Source organism: Loxodonta africana, chromosome 22 (genome assembly GCF_030014295.1).
Source record: "Loxodonta africana isolate mLoxAfr1 chromosome 22, mLoxAfr1.hap2, whole genome shotgun sequence".
Classification (NCBI taxonomy): Eukaryota; Metazoa; Chordata; class Mammalia; order Proboscidea; family Elephantidae; genus Loxodonta; species Loxodonta africana.
Window position 1 is genome coordinate 7966190 of NC_087363.1, and position 26364 is coordinate 7992553.

At 43.4% G+C, this 26364-nt stretch overlaps 1 protein-coding gene across 16 annotated transcripts in view; it reads right to left on the reverse strand.

Annotated features, from left to right (window-relative positions):
* Window positions 1–26364, reverse strand: part of ATXN7 (ataxin 7) — a 193780-nt gene that overhangs the window by 71739 nt on the left and 95677 nt on the right. For 13 of the 16 annotated variants that reach the window (XR_010318961.1, XR_010318960.1, XR_002785655.2 and 10 more), the window contains one exon: window positions 10322–10426. The exons of 1 other annotated variant lie outside the window; for it this stretch is intronic. Coding sequence is in view for 10 of the 15 variants with exons in the window: in XM_064274279.1 (XP_064130349.1) it covers window positions 10322–10426 (105 nt within the window). In the remaining 5 variants the exon portion in view is untranslated. Of the gene's footprint in view, window positions 1–10321; window positions 10427–11832; window positions 11945–16104; window positions 17717–26364 lie in introns of all 16 variants that reach the window. 2 more of the 16 variants (XM_023547561.2, XM_023547562.2) reach the window with 2 other exon arrangements.

The window sequence follows — 26364 nt, forward strand, 5'->3', positions numbered from 1 at the left end:
TCTAAAAGAATCCAACCCACCCCACCCACACCACAAGCAACATTGTCTAAGCAACGTGTGTGGTTGTCAATTGTTTCAGGACTCAATCTCTGGAGAAAGCTGTAAGATCACAAAAGTGTTTCTGCTAAAGCTATCTTCATAAAGGTCTCCAGAGGCCAGATTTGTAAACAAAGGCGAGCGAGAGGGCCAGAAGTTTTACACTGAGGCCCCACCAACATGTTTGGAGACTCATAAGCCATTTACAGCAAGTAGTTAAGAGCTCACGCTGCTAACCAAAGGGTCCACAGTTCAAATGCACCAGCCACTCCTTGGAAACCCTGTGGGGTAGTTCTACTCTGTCCTATAGGGTAGCTATGAGTTTGAATCAACTCAATGGCAATTTTTTTTTTTTAAGTAGGAGTTCAAGGCATATATATCATACTGATTAATGACAAAGGGGCTTAGTCCTCTGTGAGCCTTTTGCAGACCAACATGAAGTTCCAGATTCTGCTTCCAAAGTATGCTATTTCCTAGGACTAGGGCTGAATCTCCCCCATGCATCTGTCAGTCTGTCTTACTATAGGGGCTTGCGTGTTGCTGTGATGCTGGAAGCTACGGCACCAGTATTCAAATACCAGCATGGTCACCCATAGTAGACAGGTTTCAGCTGAGCTTTCAGACTAAGAAAGACTAGGAATAATGACTAGGTCTACTTCTGAAAATAATTAGCCAGTGAAAACCTTAAGAATAGCCAAGGAACACTGCTACCGGAAGATGAGCCCCCCAGGTTGGAAGGCACTCAAAAGACAACTGGGGAAGAGCTGCCTCCTCAAAGTAGAGTCAACCTTAATGAACCAAGCTTTCAGGGGCACAACTAAAAATGAGAGCAAACAGCTGCAAATATCCATTAATAATCAAAGCCTGGAAAGAATGAATCTAGGATAACTGGAAAGCATCAAAAATGAAATGGAATGCATAAAGATCAATATCCTAGGCATTACTGAGCTGAAATGAACTGGTATTGGCCATTGTGAACTGGACAATCATATGGTCTACTCAGCCGGGAATGACAAATTGAAGAGGAAGGGTGTTGCGTTCATCGTCAAAAAGAACATTTCAAGATCTGCCCTGAAGTACAACACTGTCAGTGATAGGATAATACACATATGTCTACAAGGAAGACCAGTTAATTCAACTATTATTCAAATTTATGCACCAACCACTAAGGCCAACTTAGCCTTTTATTTATTTATTTTTTCTGCAGTCTGAATTGATTGAACATGCAATTAGGATGCTTTCATAATTACTGGTAACTGGAATGCGAAAGCTGGAAACAAAGAAGGATCAGTAGTTGGGAAATATGGCCTTGGTGATAGAGATGATGCTGGAGATTACACGGCAGAATTTTGCAAGACCAGTGACTTCTTCATTGCAAAATACCTAAAACAATGTAAATGGTGACTATACACATGGACCTCGCCAGATGGAACACACAGGAATCAAATCGACTACATCCGTGGAAGGAGATGATGGAAAAACTCAATATCATCAGTCAGGACAAGGCCAGGGACCAACTGTAGAACAGACCATCAGTTGCTCATATGCAAGTTCAAGCTGAAACTGAAGAAAACTAGAACAAGTACACAAGTGCCAAAGTATGACTTTGAGAATATCCCACCTGAATTTAGAGACCATCTCAAGAACAGATTTCACATGCTGAACACTAATGACCAAAGACCAGATGATTTGTGGAATGACATCATAAATGAAGAAAGCAGGAGGTCATTAAAACGACAGGAAAGAAAGAAAAGACCAAAACGGATATCAGAAGAGACTCTGCAAGTTGCTCTTGAAGGTCGAGTAGCTATAGCAAAAGGAAGAAATGCTGAAATAAAAGAACTGAACAGAAGATTTCAAAGGGCAGCTGGAAAAGACAAAGTATTATGACATGTGCAAAGACCTGGAAATAAAAAACCAAAAGGGAAGAACATGCTTGCCATTTCTCAAGCTGAAAGAACTGAAGAAAAAAAATCCAAGCCTTGAGTTGCAATACTGAAAGATTCTACAGGGAAAATACTAAACAATGCAAGATGCATCAAAAGAATATGGAAGGAATACACAGAGTCACTATACCAAAAAGAACTGGTTGATGTTCAACCATTTCAGGGAGCAGCATATAATCAGGAACCAATGGTACCTGAAGAAAGAGGTCCAAGCTGCACTGAACATGAAACACAAGGCTCCAGGAATTGATGGAATACCAACTGAGATGTTTCAACAAATGGATGCAGCGCTGGAAGTGCTCATTTGTCTATGCCAAGAAATTTGGAAGACAGCTACCCTGGCCAACTAACTGGAAAAGATCCATATTTGTGTCCATTCCAAAGAAAGGTGATCCAACCAAATTCAAAAATTATCAAACAATATCATAAATATCACATCCAGGCAAAATCTTGCTGAAGATCTTTCAAAAGCGGCTACAGCAATACATCCACAGGAACCGCGCTGGATTCAGAAGAGGACGTGGAACGAGTGATATCACTGCTGATGTCAGATAGGTCACGGCTGAAAAGCAGGGAATACCAGAAGAATGTTTACCTGTGTTTTATTGACTACGCAAAGGCGTTCAACAGTGTGGATCATGACAAATTATGGATAATACTGCGAAGAATGTGAATTCCAGAACACTTAATTGTGCTCATGAGGAACCTGTACATAGACCAAGAGGCAGTCACTGGAACTGAAGAATGGGATACTACATGGTTTAAAGTCAGGAAGGATGTGCGTCAGGGTTGTATCCTTCCACCATTCCTATTCAATCTGTATGCAAAGCAAATAATCTGAGAAACTGGACTATATGAAAAAGAATGCGGCATCAAGATTGGAGGAAGACTCATTAACAGCCTGTATTATGCAGATGACACAACTTTGTTTGCTCAAAGTGAAAGGACTGGAAGCACTTACTGATAAAGATCAAAGACTACAGCCATTAGTATAGATTACACCTCAACATAAAGAAAACAAAAATCCTCACAACTGGACCAATAAGGCACATCATGATAGCAGAGAAAAGACTGAAGTTGTCAAGGATTTCATTTTACTTGGATCCACAATCAACACCCAAGGAAGCAGTGGTCAGGAAATTAAATGATACATTACATTGGGCAAATCTGCTGCAAAACGCCTCTTTGGAGTGTTAAAAAGCAAAGATGTCATCTTGAAGACTAAGGTGTGCCTGACCCAAGCCACGGTGTTTTCAACCGCCTCATAAGCATGCAAAAGCTGGACTATGAATAAGGAAGATGGAAGAAGAATTGACGCCTTTGAATTATGGTATTAGTGAAGAACATTGAATATACCGTGCACTGCCAAAAGAACAAACAAACCTGTCTTGGAAGAGTCACAGCCAGAATGCTCTTTAGAAGCAAGGATACTTTGGACAAGTTATCAGGAGGAACCAGTCCCTGGAGAAGGAAATCATGCTTGGTAAAGTAGGGTCAGCGAAAAAGAGGAAGGCCCTCAGTGAGATGAATTGACACAGTGGCTACAACAATGGGCTCAAGCATAACAATGATTGTGAGGATGGCTCAGGACCAGGCAGTGTTTCATGGTGTTGTACATACGGCTGCTACACGTTGGGACCAACCCAATGGCACCCAACAACAAGAGCAGGGTTAGCCTCGGTAGACAGCTCCTCCGACATCAGAAGAAACTCAATCCAACCCCCGGAGCTGGTGTTTACCCAAACTTGGAGTGGGTCTGACCCTCAACATTGATACCCCTAAATCACGAGTGAAAAATCCTCTGCCTTTCCACATCTCTCTTCAGTTCTTCTGACGACACCATGCTACCGCGTAGAGAACGCTTGCCGAAAGCATGCCTGTCTTCTTTTCAACAAAGGGAGCAGAGGCATCAGGCTCAGAGCTGGCACTGGCAGGACCATCAACACAGATCTTAGTAATCTTTCCACTATGTTTATTTTTACACTTACCTTCTATTTATGGCAAACGATGTTAATTCTCCCGCATATGGCTCTGACAAGGTTTTCTTCATAAATGGATTTATCTAAATAAAGTGATTTGATTCAAAGGAAAACACTAGGTGGAATTAAGTAAAGCCAATCATCAGAATGGAACAAGTTGATGAGGGCTGCCAAAGAGTGGTCAAGGCACACGTACCTACTGAGACTCTGCTCAGAAACTCAGAGCTGAGCCAAAGTGGAAGGAGTGGATGAGCTTAACAAATCTGAGGCAAAACACTTCAACAGCTGACATCCGAGGACGGGTTTCAATTAATTACAGAGATTCTAAATGTAGCACCTGCCTGAGCTAAATTAACATCACTCATTTATTTCACCTAAGTAAGATCACCCCCATGTCTGCTTAAAAGAGAAATTAAGGCCCTCTTCAGAAGTAAACTCAAAGAGAAGCAGTAGAGTGCTGCACAATGAAATGCAAGCAAGGAGTGTATCACAGCCACCTGGAAATCTCTTTCCCAAAAGGACCCTACAGTCATCTGCTAATACTGCTTCAGGTTCACTGTAAATGAATGTAACTGGGACCACAGCATATGCCATTCAGTAGCCAGTTTTGGACCAACACAAAGCAACTGTCACTAACTCATCAACTGAAGGTCCCAACATGGTAAACCACCTCCAAAGAACGGTGCTTCTAGCCCTGCTTCATACTTACACTGTCAGGTTGTAAAGGCAATTAATATGACGTTTAAAAGACCAGTTGCTGTCGAGTCGATTCTGACTCACAGCAACTCCATGTGTTTCAGAGTAGACTGTGCTCCACAGGGTTCCAACGGCTGGGTTTCCAGGAGATCATCAGGCTTCTTCCCTGGCGCGCCTTTGGGTGGACTGGAACCTCCAGCCTTTCAGCGGCAGTTGAGCATGTTAACCATCTGCACCACTCAGGAACTACTAAAATGTGACACCACCAGCACATAATAAAGATGAAAAAATCACTTTAAAAAACAGAGGCCTCCTTTCTTGCCATCATCAAATGCGAGTGCTGACTCTGTGTCGGCCATGGTGCGAGGCACTGGGAGCACAGAGCGGAGGCTCAGAGGGGTGGCCTGTATCTCTGTGGAAGCAAAGGATCCTGTCTGCACTGTGTATCAGAATTACCCTTGGGAGTTACTCAAAATGCATATTCCTGGGTCCTATGCCTGGAGATTCCCATTCAGCTGGTGTGAGGTGGGCCTTAGGAAGCCACCCACTTAGGAAGTTCCCCTTTGATCAAGATGCACAGCAGGCATCTGATTCAAACTGTTTTTAAATTTGAAATCACAAGTAGAAACACCTCCTTGCTCTTTAAAATACTGAGTAACTGAAGAGAACTCTGAGGCGTGCCAAACTATTTCAAAACATTAAAATAACATCAGGAAAACACGGTATTACTGTGCGGTTTCCAAGGACAAAACCAATCTATGTAAGGGCTGTGAAAAACTGGAAACGATGAAATGACACTACGCTCACTCACCATCACTGCTCCAAAGAAGTCAACTACCGAGTTCCAAGGAGGCTGCTGGGCAGCAAAAATGCCTGTGCCCTCTGACTACTGTGGATGACCAGCTAGTCACCAATCCAGGCCAACATCCCTGCCCAGAAACTGGCCACGAGCTCTTCCCTCCCTGTCCTGGCAGCCCTGCTTCTAGAGGATCTGCCTGTCTGCTCCTTTGTCCATAAAAGTCGCAGATAAATACAGCAACACATGAATTAACAGAAGAACACCCACAGATTTTCACCAATTTCACAGAAAGATAAGAAGATAAATCTCCCCCTTGGCAGCTCGGGATGCTTCCCAACACTGTAATAAATAGACTACAGTGGCCACTCAGAAAAATTCTCAATTTGAAAACCTGTTTTTTGTGTTAACTGGGAAATACAAGCATGCAAGAATTGGCGTCCTGGACTTACAGAAAAAGAGAACAGCTTCCAAAAAAACTCTTTCCTGTCACCCTCCCTGATTTCAAAGACAGGAGACAGTGGCAGCGCTGGGAATGGCTCTGGGACCTGGGGGCCCTGCCACCTCTCCCGTGCTCCAGGTCAGTGGGGTGTCACTCCTAAACCAATATATGGCGACTCCCTCCACTTCACACAACCACCCCCCTCCCCAACCCACGCACACCTGCCCACCTCCACACATTCCCTTAGCTCCTCTGCCTTCCCCTCCTGGGCTCCAGCCTCAGAAAGAGGACTCCTCTAACATCTGCCAGTCTAATCCTTCTCTCAGCGCACGGGGCCCTCATCTTGCTACCAGGGACCTCTCACATCTTTAACAGTTCCCTTGCCAGTGGAGGGCCCAAAACCCCCACTCCAAGGCTTTGTCAGTCATATCTCCTGTCTTGCCACAGAAGCATCTGAGTGTGTGAATCCTGCATTCACACCTTCTCATCTGCCGCCATTGCTTTGTCATTCAGCACACACGTTATCTGGAGAACTGCACTAGGCATGTAGAGAGGCTGAGTAGCAATATGATTTAAAGACACTTCCTCCTGACACACTGACATCTAAGAGGTAGACAGAGGAAGATAAGCAAGTAGCCACTGAGTGAAGGTCTCCTGGGAGAGGGAACCAGAAGGGCCTCTTTCTCCTCGGGAAACCCTGGAAGAGGTAGCACCTTTATTTGGGCCTTGGCAGTCACACTTCCGCTGTAGTCTTCATACCCCCTGCTCCCTCTCTCACTCCTCTCCAACCCGCTCTGCTCTTGGATCCTGCTGGAGCAACACTAAGTCAGGACACTTTGGTGCTGAAAAACCTGCACAGGTCTCTATTGACACACCAAGGCCAAGAGGCTCCGATGGGCCGTGATGCCCTCTGAGCTAGTTTCAGCCTGCCTTTGCACACAGCTCCACATGTATTCAAGTAAAATGAAACTTCATTTTACTTGGATCCACAATCAACACCCATGGAAGCAGCAGTCAAGAAATCAGAAGACACACTGCACTGGGTAAATCTGCTGCAAAGGACCTCTGTAAAGTGTGGAAGAGCAAAGAAGTTACCTTGAAGACTAAGGTGTGTCTGACCCAAGCCATGGTATTTTCAATCGCATCATATGCATGTGAAAGCTGGACAATGAATAAGGAAGGCCAAAGAAGAATTGATGCCTTGGAATTGTGGTGCTGGCGAAGAATGTTGAATATACCATGGACTGCCGAACAAGGAACAAATCTGTCCTGGAAGAAGAGCAACCAGAATGCTCCTTAGGAGCAAGGATGGGGAGACTGCGTCTTACATACTTTAGATATGTCTGGAGGGATCAGTCCCTGGAGAAGGACATCATGCCTGGCAAGTACAAGGTTAGCGGAAAGAAGGAAGACCCTTAACAAGGTGGATTAAGACAGTGGCTGCATCAATAAGCTCAAGCATAACAACGTTTGTGAGGATGGCGCAGGACCGGGCAGTGTTTCGTTCTGTTGTGCACAAGGACGCTGTGAGTCGGAACCGACTGGACGGCACCTGACAACAACAACCTCCACATGTGGGTACATCAGCTCAGGCCAAAAGGGATGGCCTGCAGGACATTCCAGACAGCCTGCAATGTCCTGCCTCCACCCTTGATTGTGCCACCCCTGTTGCCAGCCCAGGACCACCAAATATGGTTGTTCAGTGCACAAACTGTGCAGCTGTGTGTGGCAGCTCTATCCATCTCCAACTAAATGCTTCCCATCTTAGGGGATCCTGTTTTTTAAAAAACATTTTCTGCATTTTTCACAATGGACATGTATTACACTTTTAAAAATTGAGAAAAAAAACCTACACGTGGGAAAAAGAATCCATTCTACTCTTCAAACTCTAACATGAAGGCTATTTTCTCTAAGAAGCTTTCTCTGAGTAACTCATCAAGACACAATCTGAGTTCCTCGTTATTCTTAAGACCTTGGACTGTTTTATGACTTCAGACACACATCTTCCTGTATCTACAGCTGTACCTCTATCTCCCTTACTCGCGACCTATCATAGGCAAGGCGCTGAAGTAGAGGTTTTAACCAGGTTATTTCATTTAATCTCCACCATGAATCTAACCTAAAAAACCCAGTGCCATCCAGTCGATTCCGACTCATAGTGACCCTACAGGACAGAGAACTGCCCCATAGAGTTTCCGAGGAGCACCTGGCGGATTCGAACTGCCGACCCTAGGTTTAGCAGCTGTAGCACTTAACCACTACGCCACCAGGGTTTCCACCATGAATCTATGAGGCTGGTATTACCAAGGAGGCTGAGGCTAGATAACTTGCTCAAGGCAAAAGCTAGCCTACGGCGGTTCCTGCAGGGTTTAAATTTAAACCCAGTCTGGTCCGGCTTCAAAATCTTTACTCAGCAACTGATTAGTTGCCTTTTCTCAGTACCAGCTTCTAGGAGTCAAACAGGGAGACAGTATCTTTTTCATCTGTGTACCCACTCTGGTGACTACCCTGCGGCCTCATCCAGAAGCAGGAACTCAAAAGAGCCCCTCCCCCACTTTTTTTAAAATCTAAATCAAAGACATATTTCTTGGAAAAAAGAGTGGGATGTTGGTTATGACGGTGTGATTCTTAAACAGCAGCTGTCCCACCAGCAAGCTCTGTTGGTTCTGGCTTTAACACGTATCTCAAGGCTGTGCTGTCTCCTTAGCTATGCTGCCCCGCCTTAGTCTCAGTGCAGACATTATCATCTCATCCTTTGCTTCTCGACTATTCTCTGTGCTTGTACTCCTCTTCCTATGATCTGTTCTCAGCAAATCCACCAGTGAAGGCAGACTGTGTCCCTCCCTTATATAAACCTTTCAATGCCCCCAAGCTTCCTACCCTGGCCTACAAGACTGTGCATGAGCAGGTTCCCGACTACAACACCGGCTGCCTCTAGTCTCCACGCCTCCTCACTTACTACCTTCCAGTCACACCAGCTTTCTTCAGGTCTGTGCAATGTTCCCTCTGATGGGACGCTCCTGCTCCAGATCACTGGGTGAGCGGCTCCCTCACATCACTTAGGGCGCATCTCCTCAGAGGCTTTCCTTAAACACTAGCTACAGAAGGACCCCACCATTACTGTCTCAGACTTACAACCACAGCAGTAATGACAATGGGGAAACAGCTTGCAGTTATTAGTCGGAATCTTAATTTAAACACTTTAGGTGACGCTATGACCATGCAAAACAACCTTATTTGGACTCTAAAAAGGTAAAACACACCAGGAGCAGACTTAGCCACCACCTGTCTGTCAGTCTGTCCTTCTGTGGTGGCTTATGTGTTGCTGTGATACTGGAAGTTATGCCACCGGTATTTCAAAAAACAGCAGGGTCACCCTTGGTGGACAGGTTTCAACAGAGCTTCCAGACCAAGAGAGACTAGAAAGAAGGACTTGGTGATCTACTTCCAAAAAAAATTAGCCAGCGAAAACCTTATGGATAGGAGCAGAACAGGAGGGACCAGTCCCTGGAGAAGGACATCATGCCTCGTAAAGTAGAAGGTCAGCAAAAGAGAGGAAGACCCTTAAGATGATGGACTGACACAGTGGCTGAAACAATGGGCTCGGATATAGCAACAATTGTGGAGATGGGCAGTTTCCTTCTGTTGTACGTAGGGTCGCTATGAGTTGGAACCAACTCAATGGCACCTAACAACAACAGGCTTGGAGCCTAGAAGCCCAGGGATGGTTTACCTGCTGCTGTGGAGTTGATTCTGACTCATAGCGACTCTCAAGGACAGAGTAGAGCTGCCCCACAGGGTTTACAAGGAGTGGCTGGTGGATTCGAACTGCCAACCTTTTGGTTAGTAGCCATTTCACTTAACCACTGTGCCATGAGGGCTCCAGAGATGGCTTTAGAGTTCACAGGACCTCTGAAATCACAATGCCCCCATCTAAACACCTGTGCATTTTGACGGGGAAGAGGTCAATAGCATCATATTGACAAAGGAGAACATGACACCAAGAAAGATTTAGAACCACTGAATTTGGAAGTTTCAAAGTTATATTCCTCTTAAAAAGGCATGCCTCCACACTGTATGTATACATATAATTTTAACATCCACTGAATTCACAGCCGTGTAACCCAGAAGGAAAAAAATCTTTCACTAGACCAATAATGCTGTTTCAATACAAATCTTTAAAAACTACATTTTCCCCTGATTAATTTCAATAAAAATCAGAAAATGCACACCACTTTCAATAAAAAAACCAGAAAATACCCAACAGCTGATAGGTATTAGCCCATTCAATGACTTAGACTAAAGTCAACTTCCCAACGAGGGTGGGATATTATTTTGCCCTACCCATGCTGTCCACCAGCCTTCAGCTTAATCCTGCTTTATCTTTAACCCTCTAAGAATCATTTTTGGATGGTTAAGCACTTACCATAATGTGATTGAAATGCCTGCGGTTTGACAACCTGATTACAGTCGTTACACACCACCAAGTAGAAATCATCATGGGCTGGACAGAGACCAAATATTGGCATGTCTGCAACAGAGAGACAGGGTATCACTCACTCATCGGCTTCCGGCTGACACCAAGCCAGCTGCAGCATTACCTTCTAACAGAGCTGCCTTACCATAAAGCGCACCAGGACAGACATTATTCCAGTTTAAACATAATTAATGTGGGAGGCCATGACTTTAAGAGAACAAGCAAATCGGGCTTACAGAGACACATACACAGAGAACTAAAATAAAATTCCCCCAAAATCACTAGTATGAGGTAAAACAGACAAATCTATTAAAATGCAAACTGTGAATATTTTTGCATAATAAAGCAACTTCGGATGAACTCTAAAGGGTTCTGGCGAGAAATCCGCAATCATATAAAATGCTTAGTAATTCACAAAGCTGTACCGTCTAATTTGTTTAGCTGCACTGTACTCCAGCCATCTGGCCCTGAGTTCTACAAACAGTTCAGAAAGGGAGCAGAGATTTCACTGATGGGTGGAATCACTGGATTCACTAGCACGCCACAGAGAGAAAATTATTTTTGTGCTTTCTTTTCTGGTCACAGCAATCTCTCGCTGTTTTGCTTATGTACCGATGGTACTAGACAGACAAGCCTGAACATTAGCACAAACACAGAATTTCATACATTAATCTCAGCACAATGACCAAAATAGGGCAGTGTACAAGTTTTTTTTTTTAAATATAAGAAGTCAACTTAGTTAAAATGCAAAAGTGAAACTAAACTATCTGCATATACATGAAAACTGAAAGTAACTTGATATCTGACAATAGGTGGTTAACTAAAAAAAATCCCAACCATGAACAATTATTAACAACAATCTAGGGAACAGAGCTAAATGTTCAGATCTAGAATCTAAACATTTTAAATATTTCAAAATTGGTAATTTTGAACAAGTATTTTATGCTACACGCACTATTTGGAATATCTGCAATGAGTGGATAATTAGGACAATTCAGTCAGACAAATGTTTTCGCAGAGCAAACAGATTTAAGGGGACAAGAGAAAGCTCATGAGCATCTGCTTCCTTTCCTATAAAATTTAATTTCACACTTTCTCCATCCTGGGTGATCTTGGTGCTTTAAAGGGGAAAAAAGGCCCTAAGGAGATGTCTAGTGATCACAATCTCTAAGACCACACATAAACTGCCTATCTAATATCTAAGCACGGCGACAGCTCAGATATTTTAAACAGTTCTGACTGTACTGAATTGCACAGATAGCTAGCTCTAAGTCTGGAATAATCCCAGGCTCAAGACGATCCTGCGGAACAACAGCAGCAGTCTCCACGTGCTGTTATTTATCCTCACAATCATCTAGGTAGACACCATTATACCCTCACTTTAAAGACGAGGAAACTGAGTCACAGAGACGTGAAGTGATGTGTGCAAGGCCAGGAGCTGGGATTCAAGTCTGACTCACAGCAGTGGAGTGGATTTGGTCTCTCCTGAAGATCAGAGGAATAATGATTTCTAGAAATTCCTTCCAGGTTTCAACTCCAATAACTTGGAATATCAGGAGTGAGCACCTTCAACTGCAGAAATTGATTAGATAACGTAAGAAGCTTCTAGTAGGCTGCTGACTTCTCTGACTAAGCTTAATTATTTAATGAAAAATAAGAGCCAAACAATGTGCTATCTTCCTTGAAAGCATGCCCACACTGAGTTAAATATAGCGTACGTGGGAGCAGAGGAAAGGTTACAGCCACGCAAGATCAATGTGTAATAAGCCATTTTCCATGACTATAGTTTTATGATGTGACATTTCATTCTTAAAAATAACAATGCAAAGTAGATTACCTTAGGGTTCATAGAACCATGTGCTAAATACCTCTGATAAAGGACTATTAATAAAGGCATAATGTGAATTATATAAATTGTATATCATTCATAATTTAGAGCTGAAATGCATGAAACGTCTATAAACAGCAAATCAGACTTGTTAATTAAATCAATCCATATCCTTAAATACGTGGTTTTAGTGTAGTGTTAGGCCTCTAAGTTTTTCTGGTTCCACAGCACTGAATGTGAAGCGATGTCGTTCTGTCAGACACTAGGTATGTCTGGTGACTAACTCCGAATTTATAAATAAGGCAGTTAAAAAAATTAAAAGCTCTGCTTATTCTTTCAAGTAATAAGGATTCAATTTGCCACAATGACATTTATGCAGAAAATTGTTTTTACCCTGCATCCTTTGATCCTTTTGTGAGACTTTCAAAACACTAGTAAAACTAAGACGGCAGACGTCATTCCGTAAGAGACTAGAATCTATACTTTTGTAAAAGCTCACACGTCTTCATTTGCAATTGATGATGGCAGTAATGATGACATTTACTGAGACAGTACTATGTGCCAGGCCCTGTACTAGGCACCTTTTACATGGCTTATTCCATTTATTTCTGATAAAAATCCTACAATTCTCATTTTACTGATGGGGAAACTACCTACTATCAGCCAGCAAGAAAGTAGCACAACCAAGATTCAAACTCAGACTTCCGTGACCCCTGTCATCAGCACATCCTGATAAAAAGCAGCACACACACAGGCACCGAACCCCTGTGGAAAGAAACACGGCCTGCTCAAATCCAGCTCACACCACCCTGTGGAATGTATGAAAATCTAAAGCACCTTTAATTTTAGATTTGTAAATTCTTTACTTTTAGATATCCATATTTGGAAGTAAGCTAGGGGATACAAAACAATTCAAGTAAAATGTCTTCTTCAGAAAAAAAAAAGGGGGGGAGTTATATATTCTTTTTCTACTCTGGGACATTCCAGAGGCCTTAGCAACAGGAACAGAGTGTGGACTGTTGTGGCAACAGAGAGAAATGAAAGAAATTTGTGTGAGATAGTATATGTGTTTCTGAATATTTTCAAAGCATAAATTCACATCAGATTGTCTACAAATTAACATACAGAACTTGCTCAAATGCAGGAAAAAGCTTGATTTACCTCACAAAACGCCAAGTTAATAAAAACGAGTTCCTATTGCATTAACAATGTTAACAAAATAAGCTTACAAAATAAATATATAACTTAAACCATTATACTAAAATGAAAACTTTTTAAAATTTGTACCTGAACTCACGGATTCTCAACTAATTTGAAAGTACGGATTTTATTGTTGCATAAGCCCTAAACCTTTTTCAGGATTTGGGTCACCCCTATCTTTCAATTAGCAAGTGGCCAGCACCCACATCTAGGCCATCGTGAGCTTTGGCAAGCCCAGGCCAGCACAGTAGAAGGACTTAGTGCGAACACACGGATGCATGTGAGCACACGTATGATGCAGAAACTCCACGGTCAAGGGCAGGATGAAGGACCTCTCCCAGAAACAGGCCCTGAAAGGCGGCTGATGTACTCACCAGCTCTGGTGTTGCTATCCCTATCCTGACTGTACAACAAAACAATAAAACAACAAAACACGTGTGTTGTAACAGAGCATTTAACCTTTGCAGTACCCTTGTGTTTCCCGCCTCCCATTTGTCCCCGACTTCTGCGTGCCACTGGCTCCCCATTTCTCTCTCCCGCCCAGACACGCGGCTCCCACACTGTCTAGACTCACATACCCACCTGTCTGTTAGCTATCGCCATCTGGACATCTCATAAAAAAAAAAAAATAGGCATCGCAAATCAAACAAAAAATGTCCAAAAGAACTTTGCTTTCCACCTGCCCTGTTCCCCGCCACCCTCAACAGCCTTCCTTCTGCTGGATAATGACACAACCCATCCCCCCAATCAAACTAAAACCCAGGGGTCATCTACAACATTTCTGTCCCTCATCACATCCAGCCAACCAGCAGGTCTGGTCAGCTCCACTTCTTCCCATTGGCATGGCGGCCACTGTAGGGTCTGTTACCAACACCCTCCCACTGACAGCAGCTTCCTAGGTGGTCTACAATCCCTTCTACACAACTCCCAGGCTGATACTCTAAAATCCTCCACCAGATCGTATCGTTCCCCTTAAAATTTATAGTGGCTTCCTACTCCTCTGGGAATGAAATCCCAGCCTTACCACTGCCCCCTTGGCCCTGTCTCCCTTCTACCCTCTGTTCTCTGGCTCCCCACCCTTCTCTCCTTAGACTGTCTGCTCCAGGCACACTGACCTCCTTTCTCTGCTCAGACTCACAAAGTTCCCTTCCTGCCAGGCCCTGCCCTACTCAGCACACTCTCACACTTCAGGTCTGAAGAGCTGCCCCTACCCTCCAATCCGTCACTCTCTATCACTGGGATTTTAAAGCGCGGCTAGGAATGTGGGTCAGCTGCAAGCTCTGAATGCCGGCTCCTTCGTTCAAAAGCTACGTTACTCTGGCCAAGTTCTGTAACCTCTCTGAACTTGAGTTTCCTCATTCTGTCAAATGGTAGGGACCTTGCTACCTACTTCACAGGATTATTAGAAAGCCTGAGAGTTAACATGCAAGTAAAGCCTTAGGAGAGCGCCTGACCCTGGGAAGGGCCCATGCAGTGTCTCCCTGCTGGCCTGGAAGATAGGAATCACGGGTCCCCGCTGTACTGCTCAGGACACTAAGGCACACAGACACTCAGGTCTCACAAGGCAGGAGGTGGCAGTGCCACGGCCTGAACCTGGATCTGCGGGCTCCCCAGCCAGGCACTTTCCAGTGCTCTCCCAAAAATGCTCCAGACTGGGCTGCTGTGTGCCCCTCCCACTCCCCCATCCAGGCCTGGTGCCTCCACCCACTTGGACAAGTCAGCCTCCAGGGCGGGGTTCTCCCTGCTCCAGCGTCCTCCACCCCACTGCTAGAGCCATCTACCTGCTGGGCACTAATGCCCCTCGTCCCCTAGAGGCTCTACCTCTGCAAACAAGACCCGTGGCTCTCTCCCCTCTCTCCAGCCTGAGTCTAAAGGCTGTGGTCTCAGCATCCCAGAGCCTGCTGTGTTCTCCCTTTATCCTGCTGATTTTGGCCAGCACACTTCCTGTGGCATAGAAAGCCTTTCCCCCTTACCTCTCTGGGATTCCCACCATTCAACAAGAACTGGTTCCAACGCCCCCTCTGCTGGGCTCCTGCTCACCACTCACACTGCCCTCACCCACTGACTTATGATGATGAACGGTAGCTGGTACTGGAACACCTGCAGCCCTGACAGTGGGCTCGTCACCTTGCCTCACACAGGTGCTGACAGGTGAGCTCTTACACTGCATTTGCAATGTGAATGCCTGGCACTTGGAACCCTTCTGTGGCTTCCAGTTGCTCTAAGGACAAAAACTAGGATCCTTAGACCTGGACCAAAAGTCCTAACAGCCTGCTCTGCCTCTCCCTCCCTGGCTCTCTCTCCTGTCACAGTAGCCGAGCACTTGCTGTTCCCTCTCTGCCTGGAACTCTCACTTCCCCCAGATATTCACCTGGCTTTTTCCTTTACTTCACCTAGTCTCAGCCTCAATGTCTCTTACCTGGAGACTTGGCTAGGCAGGCCCCGTTACACGCTCTCAGAATGCTGACAGCCTTGCTACGCTGTCCCATCTGTCTGTAACTATTCCTCTAGCTGTGTGAGCTCAGTCACTGTCTCCTCCCACCGCACTAAGCTCCACATGTCTCTTCCATGGCTACAGAACCAGTGCCTAACCCGGCCCGTATGAAAAGCTGCATGAATATGTATTAAATATTACTTGATGAATAATAATAAGATAAGGTTCCTGTGATGAGATCATAAGTCAAGGATATAATTATGCCTTTACCTCATGGAGTGGCACGTGATCATCTACTAGAACTGGGAACGCCATTCAATGAGACAGAAGTTCAAGGGGACCAGAATCCTCAGCTTCAGTGAGAAGACACACAGCACACGGGTTCACACTTGGGAGGCTGTTTCTTGGTAGTATTTCCATGTTTCAGGGTCTGATGTTCAAATCTGCACACTGGCAAACTCTCTTTTGATAGTGTATCTGGAATAGTAACCAGTAACAGTTTTCGGGCCAGGCTGTCGTTGTTAAGTGTCATGAAGTTGGTTCCGACTTCTAGTAACCCTATGTACAACAGAACAAAACACCGCCCGGTCCTGCACCATCTTCACAGTCGTTATCCTTGAGCCCGCTGTTGCAGCCACTGTGTCAACCCATCTCGTTGAGGGTCTTCCTCTTTTTTGCTGACCTTCTAACTTTACCAAGCATCGTGTCCTTCTCCAGGAACCAGCCCCTCCTGATAACATGTCCAATGTATGTAAGGGCAAGTCTCGCCATCTTCCCTTCTAAGAAACATTCTGGCTGTACTTCTTCCAAGACAGATTTGTTTGTTCTTCTGGAACTCCAAGAATTAGTCAACATTCTTTGCCAAAACCATAATTCAAAGGCCATCAATTCTTTTTCGGTCTTCCTTGTTCATTGCCCAGCTTTCACACACATATGAGAAAAAAAAAAAAAAGCTTGGGTCAGGTGCACCTTAGTCCTCAAAATGATGTCTTTGTTTCTGAACACTTTAAAGAGGTCTTTTGCAGCTGATTTGCCCAATGCAATACGTCCTCTGGTTTCCTGACTGCTGCTTCCATGGGTGAATGAAATCACTGACAACTTCAATATTCTCTCCGTTTATATGATGTTACCTATTGGTCCAGTTGTAAGGATTTTTGTTTTCATGTTGAGGTGTAATCCATACTGAAGGCTATAGTCTTTAATCTTCATCAATAAATGCTTCAAGTCCTCTTCACATTCAGCAAGCAAGGTTTTGTCATCTGTGTAACGCAGGTTGTTAATGAGTCTTCCTCCAATCCTACTGCCACATTCTTCTTCATATAGTCCAGCTTCTCAGGTTATTTGCTCAGCATACAGACTGAGTAGGTATGGTGAAAGGATACATTCCTGACACACACCTTTTCTGATTTTAAACCACAAAGTATCCCCTTATTCTACTTGAACTGCCTCGCGGTCTATGTACAGGTTCTGTGCAAGCACGATTAAGTGTTCTGGCATTTCCATTCTTCCCAATGTTATCCGTAACTTGTATGATCCAAACAACTTCTAATTTTCCTACATTTATACTTCATACATTTCACGTTCCAAATATTAGTGGATGTTTGCAGCTGTTTCTTCTCATTTTGAGTCGAGCCATATCAGCAAATGAAGGTCTCAAAAGCTTGTCTCCATGCATGTCATTAAGGTCAACTCTATTTTGAGGAGGTATTTTGAGTGCCTTCCAGTCTGAGGGTCTCATCGTCCAGCACTGTATCAGACAATGTTCCGCTGCTATTCGTAAGGTTTTCACTGACCAATTTTTTTGGAAGTAGATTGTCAGGTCCTTCTTCCTAGTCTGTCTTAGTCTGGAAGCTCCGCTGAAACCTGTCCACCATTGGTGACCCTGCTGGCATTTGACAAACTGTTGGCATACTTTCCCACAAGAGAGCAACACACAATCCACCCCAATATGACAAACTGGCAGATGAGCAGTGGGGGGACAGATGACTTGGATTCGAATCTCTACTCTTCCTCTTACTAGCTGGGTGAACATGGTTAAATTATCTGGCCTCTCTGAGGCTCAGTTTCCTCTCTGCAAAGTGAGGTTAATAGGACCTATATTTCATAGGGTTACTGTGAAGAGTGAATGAACTAATCCCTGGAAAGCAATGTGTCAGGTGTGTACTAAGTATTCAAAGAACATTAGCTAAAAAAACAAAACACAAAATACAGACGCACCTAAAGTGTTAGCCTCAGGAGGTGAATGGACGTACCAAACGGCAACCGGCTCTCTGACAACGTAACCTTAGCTCGTGAGGCTGCCCTCCTCTAGCTGACCACGTGCTCCCCCTGGAGGCAATGAAAGGCAGGGCAGTGCAGAGGAGACCCAGTAGAGGCTATGGATTGAACTGTATCCCCCAGAATGTGTGCCAACCTGGCTAGGATTCCCAGTATTGTGTGACTGTCCACCATTTTTTCATCTGATGTGATTTTCCTGTGTTGTAAATCCTACCTCTATCATGTTAATGAAGTAGGATTAGTGGTAGTTATGTTAATGATGCAGGAGTCAATCTACAAGATTAGGTTGCCTCTTACAGCCAATCTCTTTTGAGATGTAATAGGGAGAAGCAGGAAACCCTGGTGGCGTAGTGGTTAAGTGCTTCGGCTGCTAACCAAGGGTCGGCAGTTTGAATCCGCCAGGTGCTCCTTGGAAACTCTATGGGGCAGTTCTACTCTGTCCTATAGGGTTGCTATGAGTCAGAATCGACTCGACGGCACTGGGTTCTGGGTAGGGAGAAGCAAGCAGAGAGACAAGGGAACCTCCTTCTACCAAGAATGAACCAGGAGGGGAGCACGTCCCTTGGACTCCAGGTTTCTGTGCTGAGAAGCTCCTAAACTAGGGGAAGACTGATGACAAGGACTTTCCTCCAGAGCTGAGAAAGAAAGCCTTCCCCTGGAGCTGGCACCCTGAGTTTGGATGTCTAACCTACTAGACTAACTAGACTATGAGAGGATAAATTTCCCTTTGTTAAAGACATCCACTTGAGGTGTTTCTGTTATAGTAGCACTAGGTAACTAAGACAGTGGGGCTTCACTGGCAGAGGCCCAGCAGCCCATGCTTAGGAGCTTGGGCTTGACCCTGAAAGCCAGGGAAACCCAAGACTGTATGCACAGAAATCAAACAATATGAAGGGTAAACTCTGGCATGAGTGTGGATTGACTTAGGTAAGGGGGAGAGGCTGTTCATCAAGGCTGATGCAGAGTCGGAATGAGATAGGAAGAGCCTATGAAATGAGGACGAGGGAAACCGCCAAAGAGACTAGGAGACCAGAGGACATGGGGTGAGGCAGAGGCCTGTAGTTTCTTCTTCCGTCGCTGCAGCTAATGGCGGCATGTGGACAGTGGGGAGGGAGAATGAAGGACGTGGTCTGCCGAGGCCACGAGAACCCAGCTGTTCGTAAGGCAAGACTCTGGAACCAGGTAGGTGGGATTCAAATTCCAGCCTTGTCACTTCCTAGCTTACACCTCAGCTTCCTCATCTATCAACGGGTAAAATAACAGCGCCTTCCTCACAGGCTGCTGAGAGGACTAAGGGACATACATCAGATGTGCAGGACAGTGCGGGGCACACACGTAGCACGATGTAGTTAACAAAAAAAAAAACCCAGTGCTGTCGAGTCAATTCCGACTCATAGCGACCCTATAGGACAGGGTAGAACTGCCCCATAGAGTTTCCAAGGAGCGCCTGGTGGATTCGAACTGCTGACCCTTTGGTTAGCAGCCATAGCACTTAACCACTACGCCACCAGGGTTTCCATGATGTAGTTAGTGTGAGCTATTATCATCACCCCCAGCATCTTCCTCTGGTGTCTGCGCCTTTCCCTCACATTCTACCCACCCCCCACAACAACTACACTGATGTTCTTAATTCATAAATCACATGCCATTTGGCCTGATTAAACCCCTCAGTGGTTCTCCAGCGTAGTCAGAATGAAAGCCATTGCTTAGAAGGTCCCGCCTGACCCCGGCAACCTCATGACACAGCACTCTCCCTGGACTCCGCACTCCTGTATTCTGATCTGCTTGACAATCTCACCAACACACCAATCACCTTCCCACTCAGGGCCTCTGCTAACTAACGCTGCTCCCTTTGTGAGAAATGCTTTCCTGTCTGACTCCAGGTCTCAGCTTAAATTTTACCAGAAAGACCTTCCCTGACCACCTAATTTAAGCAGGCTGCTACCTGTTGTCACAATTCTCTCTTATCCCTCCCATTAGTTACTTACTGTTTGTGTTTGTTTCATTCTGTTACACACAAGGTTGCCCTGAATCAGAGCTGACTCCATGAAAACTAACCGTAAAAAAACTGTTTTGGCTTTCTCTTGCTCTACAAGGTAAGCTCCATGGGGGCAGGGATCGTGTCTACCCTGTACAGTGCCTGGAAAACAGCAGGCTCTCAACGGAAGAATTTGCAAACAGCCCCTGGAATCAGACTGCCTGAGTTCAAATGTCAATGCCATCACTCATTAGGAGTGTGACCTTGACCAAGTTACTTACTACTGATTCCCTCTGTGCCTCAGTATTCCCATCTGTGAAGTGGGGATGACAACAGTGCCTACTTTAATGGGCAGTAATGAAATCAAGCGTGTTAGTATACATAAAGCCCTGAGGACTGTATCTGGTACCGAGTATGTGCTAGATAAATGTTTCCTATTATAGTTATGAGGCCCCGGTGGTGTACTGGCTAAGTGCTACAGCTGCTAACCAACAGGTCAACAGTTCCAATTTACCAGGCACTCCCTGGGAATTCTATGGGGGAGTTCTACTCTGTCCTATAGGGTCGCTATGAGTCGGAACTGATGTGACAGCAATGGGTTTTATTATAGTTACAGGGCCATTATGGCACAGTGGTTAAGCGTTCAGCTGCTAATCAAAAGGTTGGCAGTTTGAATCCACCAGTTGCTCCTTGGAAACTCTATGGGGCAGTTCCTACTCTGTCCTAGCGGGTCGCTATGAGTCAGAACTGACTCGACGGCAACTCGTTTTTTTTTAAATTATTATAGCTATAATTATTACTATTTTTACTGTCAGTGGGTAGCTGCTGGTCTGCTGCTATAACCTCATAACACTATCTAGTAAGCACTTACTGTATATCAGATATCATACCAAGTATACTATAAATACCATTCATTCATTCATATGTTTATTCTAGGTGTTGGCTATATATCAGTAAACAAAAATAACAACAAAAGCCCTAGAAGTATCAATACTTCTAACAAAAATAATAAAAGTTGAGATTTAGTGAGTGCTGTCTATGTTCCAGGCACAGTACTAAGTATGAACTCATTTGATCTATCTCAGAGGATTGCTATCCTCACTTTACGGATGCAGTAATAAGGCACAAGGCGCTAAACTGCCTAAGGACAGCGGTTAAGTGAAGCAGCTGGGACGTGCAGCAAGCAACTGCAGAGTCCGTGCTCCTCATCTCCACACGATGTGGGCCCCTCTGCGGCTGGTACTCAGTGATGCCCTGAATTCTTCCCTGCCTCTGCTTTCTCCTGCCTGAGTGACTCTCCTTTTTGGTTAGGTTTAAGTAATGTCAGCCAAGGAGTTCCTACCTACCCACTAGCAGAGTTCTGAGGTTGCGCTGGACTGCTGCTCATTTTGCCGCTCAGGAGTTTCCTTAGATACTAGTGCTCTCAGCCCCGTTAGTGTCTGGAGTACTTCTAAGTTACATGGAAGGCTGGCCGTCACACAACTGAAGTTTTACTAGAGTCGGTCCCAACCTTAGTTCAACTGGTGACTCTCAATACCAGGCAATCAAAAGTAGTATTAACGATATAAAAACCGTTTCTAACTGCTGGTACATGGGCTTTCAAGTCTCAGCTGGGAAAGGGAAGAAAAATTTATTCCCATCCTCCATACGCACATGTCCCAAACTGGTATCTTGCACTTCAATAATTAAAAGGAACTGGACTTCCCTCTGACCACAAGATGATGGAAACAGCCACGGGCTAAAAAAGGCCAAGCAGCAACCTACCAAAAATGTACGTGGTTTGGGGCCCTGTCTGAAATAAGGCAGTCAATAAATATTGGATAAAAAAAGAAAAATGGGATGTTTCAAGTAAAAAGCAACCAATGAAACACCAGGGACCCAAAAAGCTGGAGAGAAGAAAATACTCTTGTCTAATATTTATTGCTCTGAGTCAGAATCAACTTGAAAGTAATGGGTTTGGTTTGGTTTTTGGTAATATTTATTAATCAAACACATCAAATGACCAATCTTATCACAATGACCCTCCAAAGGTAAAAAGTAAGAAGTGCCATTGTTGTCCCTGCTTCTTGTTGAGATACAAGGCATGGGACAGGGCAAAGGAGGCAAATGTCAAAATCCTGGGAATGTGACTTAGGGGGGAGGCAGATAGGGCGACACTCTGGTGACCCATAAGGCAGTACCCAGATAAGCCGCCTCATATGCACCTTAGGCTGTTCCTCAAAACACAGCCAAAAAACTCTAACCTCTCAAGTCAGAAGCCAAGTCTTCAATGCCATATGTGTTAAATCTGGAAGTGTCTGACAAAATTCTTGCGGACTCTTATCTACATCACTGCCATTAGGCTAAGCTTGTAGCCTATGGTAGATGTGGGCTATAAGACAGTCTCCCACTTAGCTGGCTTTGCAACATCAAGCAAGATAATTAACGTCTTAGATGAACCCCCTTCTTGAGACAATTGCCCTAAGATAATCTTTAAACTTTACAGCAAAAATATCCCCTGAAGTCTTCTGAAAATTAACAATAGTTGAGCTTAACTGGTAAAGAATGTCTGCCTTGAGCATTATGCTTTTATAAGATCTAGCTACATGGAATCAAACTGACAACAGCAACTCAAAAGATTAGATAGGAACTTTAGGGGCCAGTGAGTTTATGTTAATGGGGGAGGAACAACTCAGGAAAAGGAGGGTGAGAATGGTTACACAACTTGAAGAATGTAAGCAGTGGCACTGAATGGTACGTGTAGAAACTTGAATTGGTGTATGTTTATGCTGTGTACCTTCTCAACAAAAAAAATAAATTAAAAAAAGATAATTTCTCAGCATCTAGCTTCTTTCCTTAAAAAATAGTGAAAATAATTGTACCTATCTCAGTTCATCCTTGGAATGAATAAAATAATGCATGTAAAATGCTTAGCACTTTGTCTAAACATATTAAGCAGAGTGCATATGAGTCCTTAACAAAGATAGGATTTATTTTATCGTCATTATTATTGTGATAATCTCACGACTTGGTTAAGAATACCCTTCCTTCTTTTGTTCAGAAGGCAACCAATATAGCAACACCTCACCTGCCAGTTATCTTGTACGTGAGCTGCAGGAAACCCACGGCTCTCATATAACTAAGAACACCAACTATGGAATGGCACCATCTACTGACCTTTATGTTTGTAAATGGTTAGCCTTAAACAGGACATATCCTGGTCCATAAGAAAACCTCAACAAATCTGAGAGAACTGAAACTATACAGAGTATATTCTGCGACCACCGTGGAGTCAAACCAGACGTCAGTAACAGGAAGACAATAAAAAATCTCCAAACACTTGGAAACTAAACGACACACTTCAAATAGCCATAGGTCAAACAGGAAGGGAAATTAAAAACAAAACAAAAACAATACATTGAAGCTGGATGAAAATAAAAATACAACACCTCAAAATCTGTGGTATGCAGCGAAAGCAGTGCCAAGATGGACATTTATAGCACCAAACTATTATTTTAGAAAAGAGGTGCTAATCGGTAATCTAATCCCCCACCTCAAAAACCTAGAAAAGAGTAAAACAAACTCAGAGCAAGTAGAAGGAAAGAAATAACAAGGAGCAGAAACTAATGAAACAGGAAAAACAAACAAAAAAAATCAGGGCATCAAAAAACTGGTTCTCTGGCAAAAGCAATAAAATTGAGAAACTTTTAGCAAGACAAAAAAGAGAGAAGACATAAATTTCCAGGGCTAGGAATGAAACAGAGGATTTTAGTCCGGACCTTGCAGACATCTGAAGGGTAACAAGGACATCCTAGGAACAACTCTACACATATAAATTTGACAACTAGATGAAATGGGCCAATTCCTTGAAAACTACAAACTACCCCAACCCCCGAGTATGAAGTAATTTGAATATATCCCTTAATTATTAAAAGGAGCCCTGGTGGTGCAGTAGTTAAGCGCTCGGCTGCTAACTGTTTGAACCCACCAGTCACTCTGTGGGTAAAAGATGTGGCAGTCTGCTTCTGTAAAAATTACAGCCTTGAAAATAAAAATTAGAGCAGAATCAAATGAATTAGAGAGCAGAAAAACAATTGAAAGAATTAACAAAGCCAAAAGTTGGTTCTTTGAAAAAATTAACGAAATTGATAAACCATTGGCCAGACTGACTAAAGAAATACAGGAAAGGAAACAAATAACCCAAATAAGAAATGAGATGGGCCATATCACAACAGATCCAACTGAAATGAAAAGAATCATATCAGATTATTACAAAAAATACTCTTACAAATTTGAAAACCTAGAAGAAAGGGGTAATTCCTAGAAAAACACTACCTACCTAAACTTACTTTTTTTTTTACTTAAACTAACACAATCAGAAGTAGAACTAAATAGACCCATAACAAAAAAAGAGATTGAAAAGGTAATCAAAAAACTCCCAACCAAAAAAAGCCCTGGTTCGGATGGCTTCACTGCAGAGTTCTACCAAACTTTCAGAGAAGAGTTAACATCACTACTGCTAAAGGTATTTCAAAGCATAGAAAAGGATGGAATACTACCTAACTCATTCTACGAAGCCAGCATTATCCCTGATACCAAAACCAGGTAAAGACACCACAAAAAAAAGAAAATTACAGACCTATATCCCTCATGAATACACATGCAAAAATCCTCAACAAAATTCTAGCCAACAGAATTCAACAACATATCAAAAAAATAATTCACCACGACCAAGGGGGATTTATACCATGTATGCAAGGTTGGTTCAATATTAGAAAAACCATTAATGTAATCCACCATATAAATAAAACAAAAGACAAAAACCACATGATCTTATCAATTGATGCAGAAAAGGCATTTGACAAAGTCCAACACACATTCATGATAAAAACTCTCAGCAAAATAGGAACTGAAGGAAAATTCCTCAACATAATAAAGGGCATTTATACAAAGCCAACAGCTAACATCACCCTAAATGGAGAGAGCCTGAAAACATTCCCATTGAGATCGGGAACCAGACACGGATGCCCTTTAACACTGCTCTTTTCAACATTGTGCTGGAGGTCCTAGCCACAGCAATCAGGCTAGACAAAGAAATAAAGGGCATCCGGGTTAGCAAGGAAGAACTAAAATTATCTCTATTTGCAGATGACATGATCTTACACACAGAAAACCCTAAGGAATCCTCCAAAAAACTAGTGAAACTAATAGAAGAGTTTGGCAGAGTTTCAGGTTATAAGATAAACATACAAAAATCACTTGGATTCCTCTACATCAACAAAAAGAACATCAAAGAAGAAATCACCAAATCAATACCATTCACAGTAGCCCCCAAGAAGATAAAATACTTAGGAATAAACCTTACCAGAGATGCAAAAGACCTATACAAAGAAAACTACAAAGCACTAGTGCAAGAAACTAAAAGTGACCTACATAAGTGGAAAAACATACCTTGCTCATGGATAGGAAGACTTAACATAGCAAAAATGTCTATTCTACCAAAAGCCATCTATATATACAATGCACTTCCGATCCAAATTCCAACGACATTTTTTAATGTGATGGAGAAACAAATCACCAACTTCATATGGAAGGGAAAGAAGCCCCGGATAAGTAAAGCATTACTGAAAAAGAAGAACAAAGTGGGAGGACTCACTCTACCTGATTTTAGAACCTATTATACAGCCACAGTAGTCAAAACAGCCTGGTACTGGTAAAACAACAGGCACATAGACCAATGGAACAGAACTGAGAACCCAGATATAAATCCATCCACATATGAGCAGCTGATACTTGACAAAGGCCCAGTGTCAGTTAATTGGGGAAAAGATAGTCTTTTTAACAAATAGTGCTGGCATAACTGGATATCCATTTGCAAAAAAAATGAAACAGGACCCATACCTCACACCATGCACAAAAACTAACTCCAAATGGATCAAAGACCTAAACATAAAGACTAAAACGATAAAGGTCATGGAACAAAAAATAGGGACAACGTTAGAAGCCCTAATACAAGGCATAAACAGAATACAAAACATTATTAAAAATGATGAAGAGAAACCAGATAACAGGGAGCTCCTAAAAATCAAACACCTATGCTCGTCTAAAGACTTCACCAAAAGAGTAAAAAGATCACCTATAGATTGGGAAAAAATTTTCAGCTATGACATCTCCAACCAGCACCTGATCTCTAAAATGTATATGATTCTGTTAAAACTCAACCACAAAAAGACAAACAACCCAATTAAAAATTGGGCAAAGGATATGAACACGCACTTCACTAAAGAAGATATTCA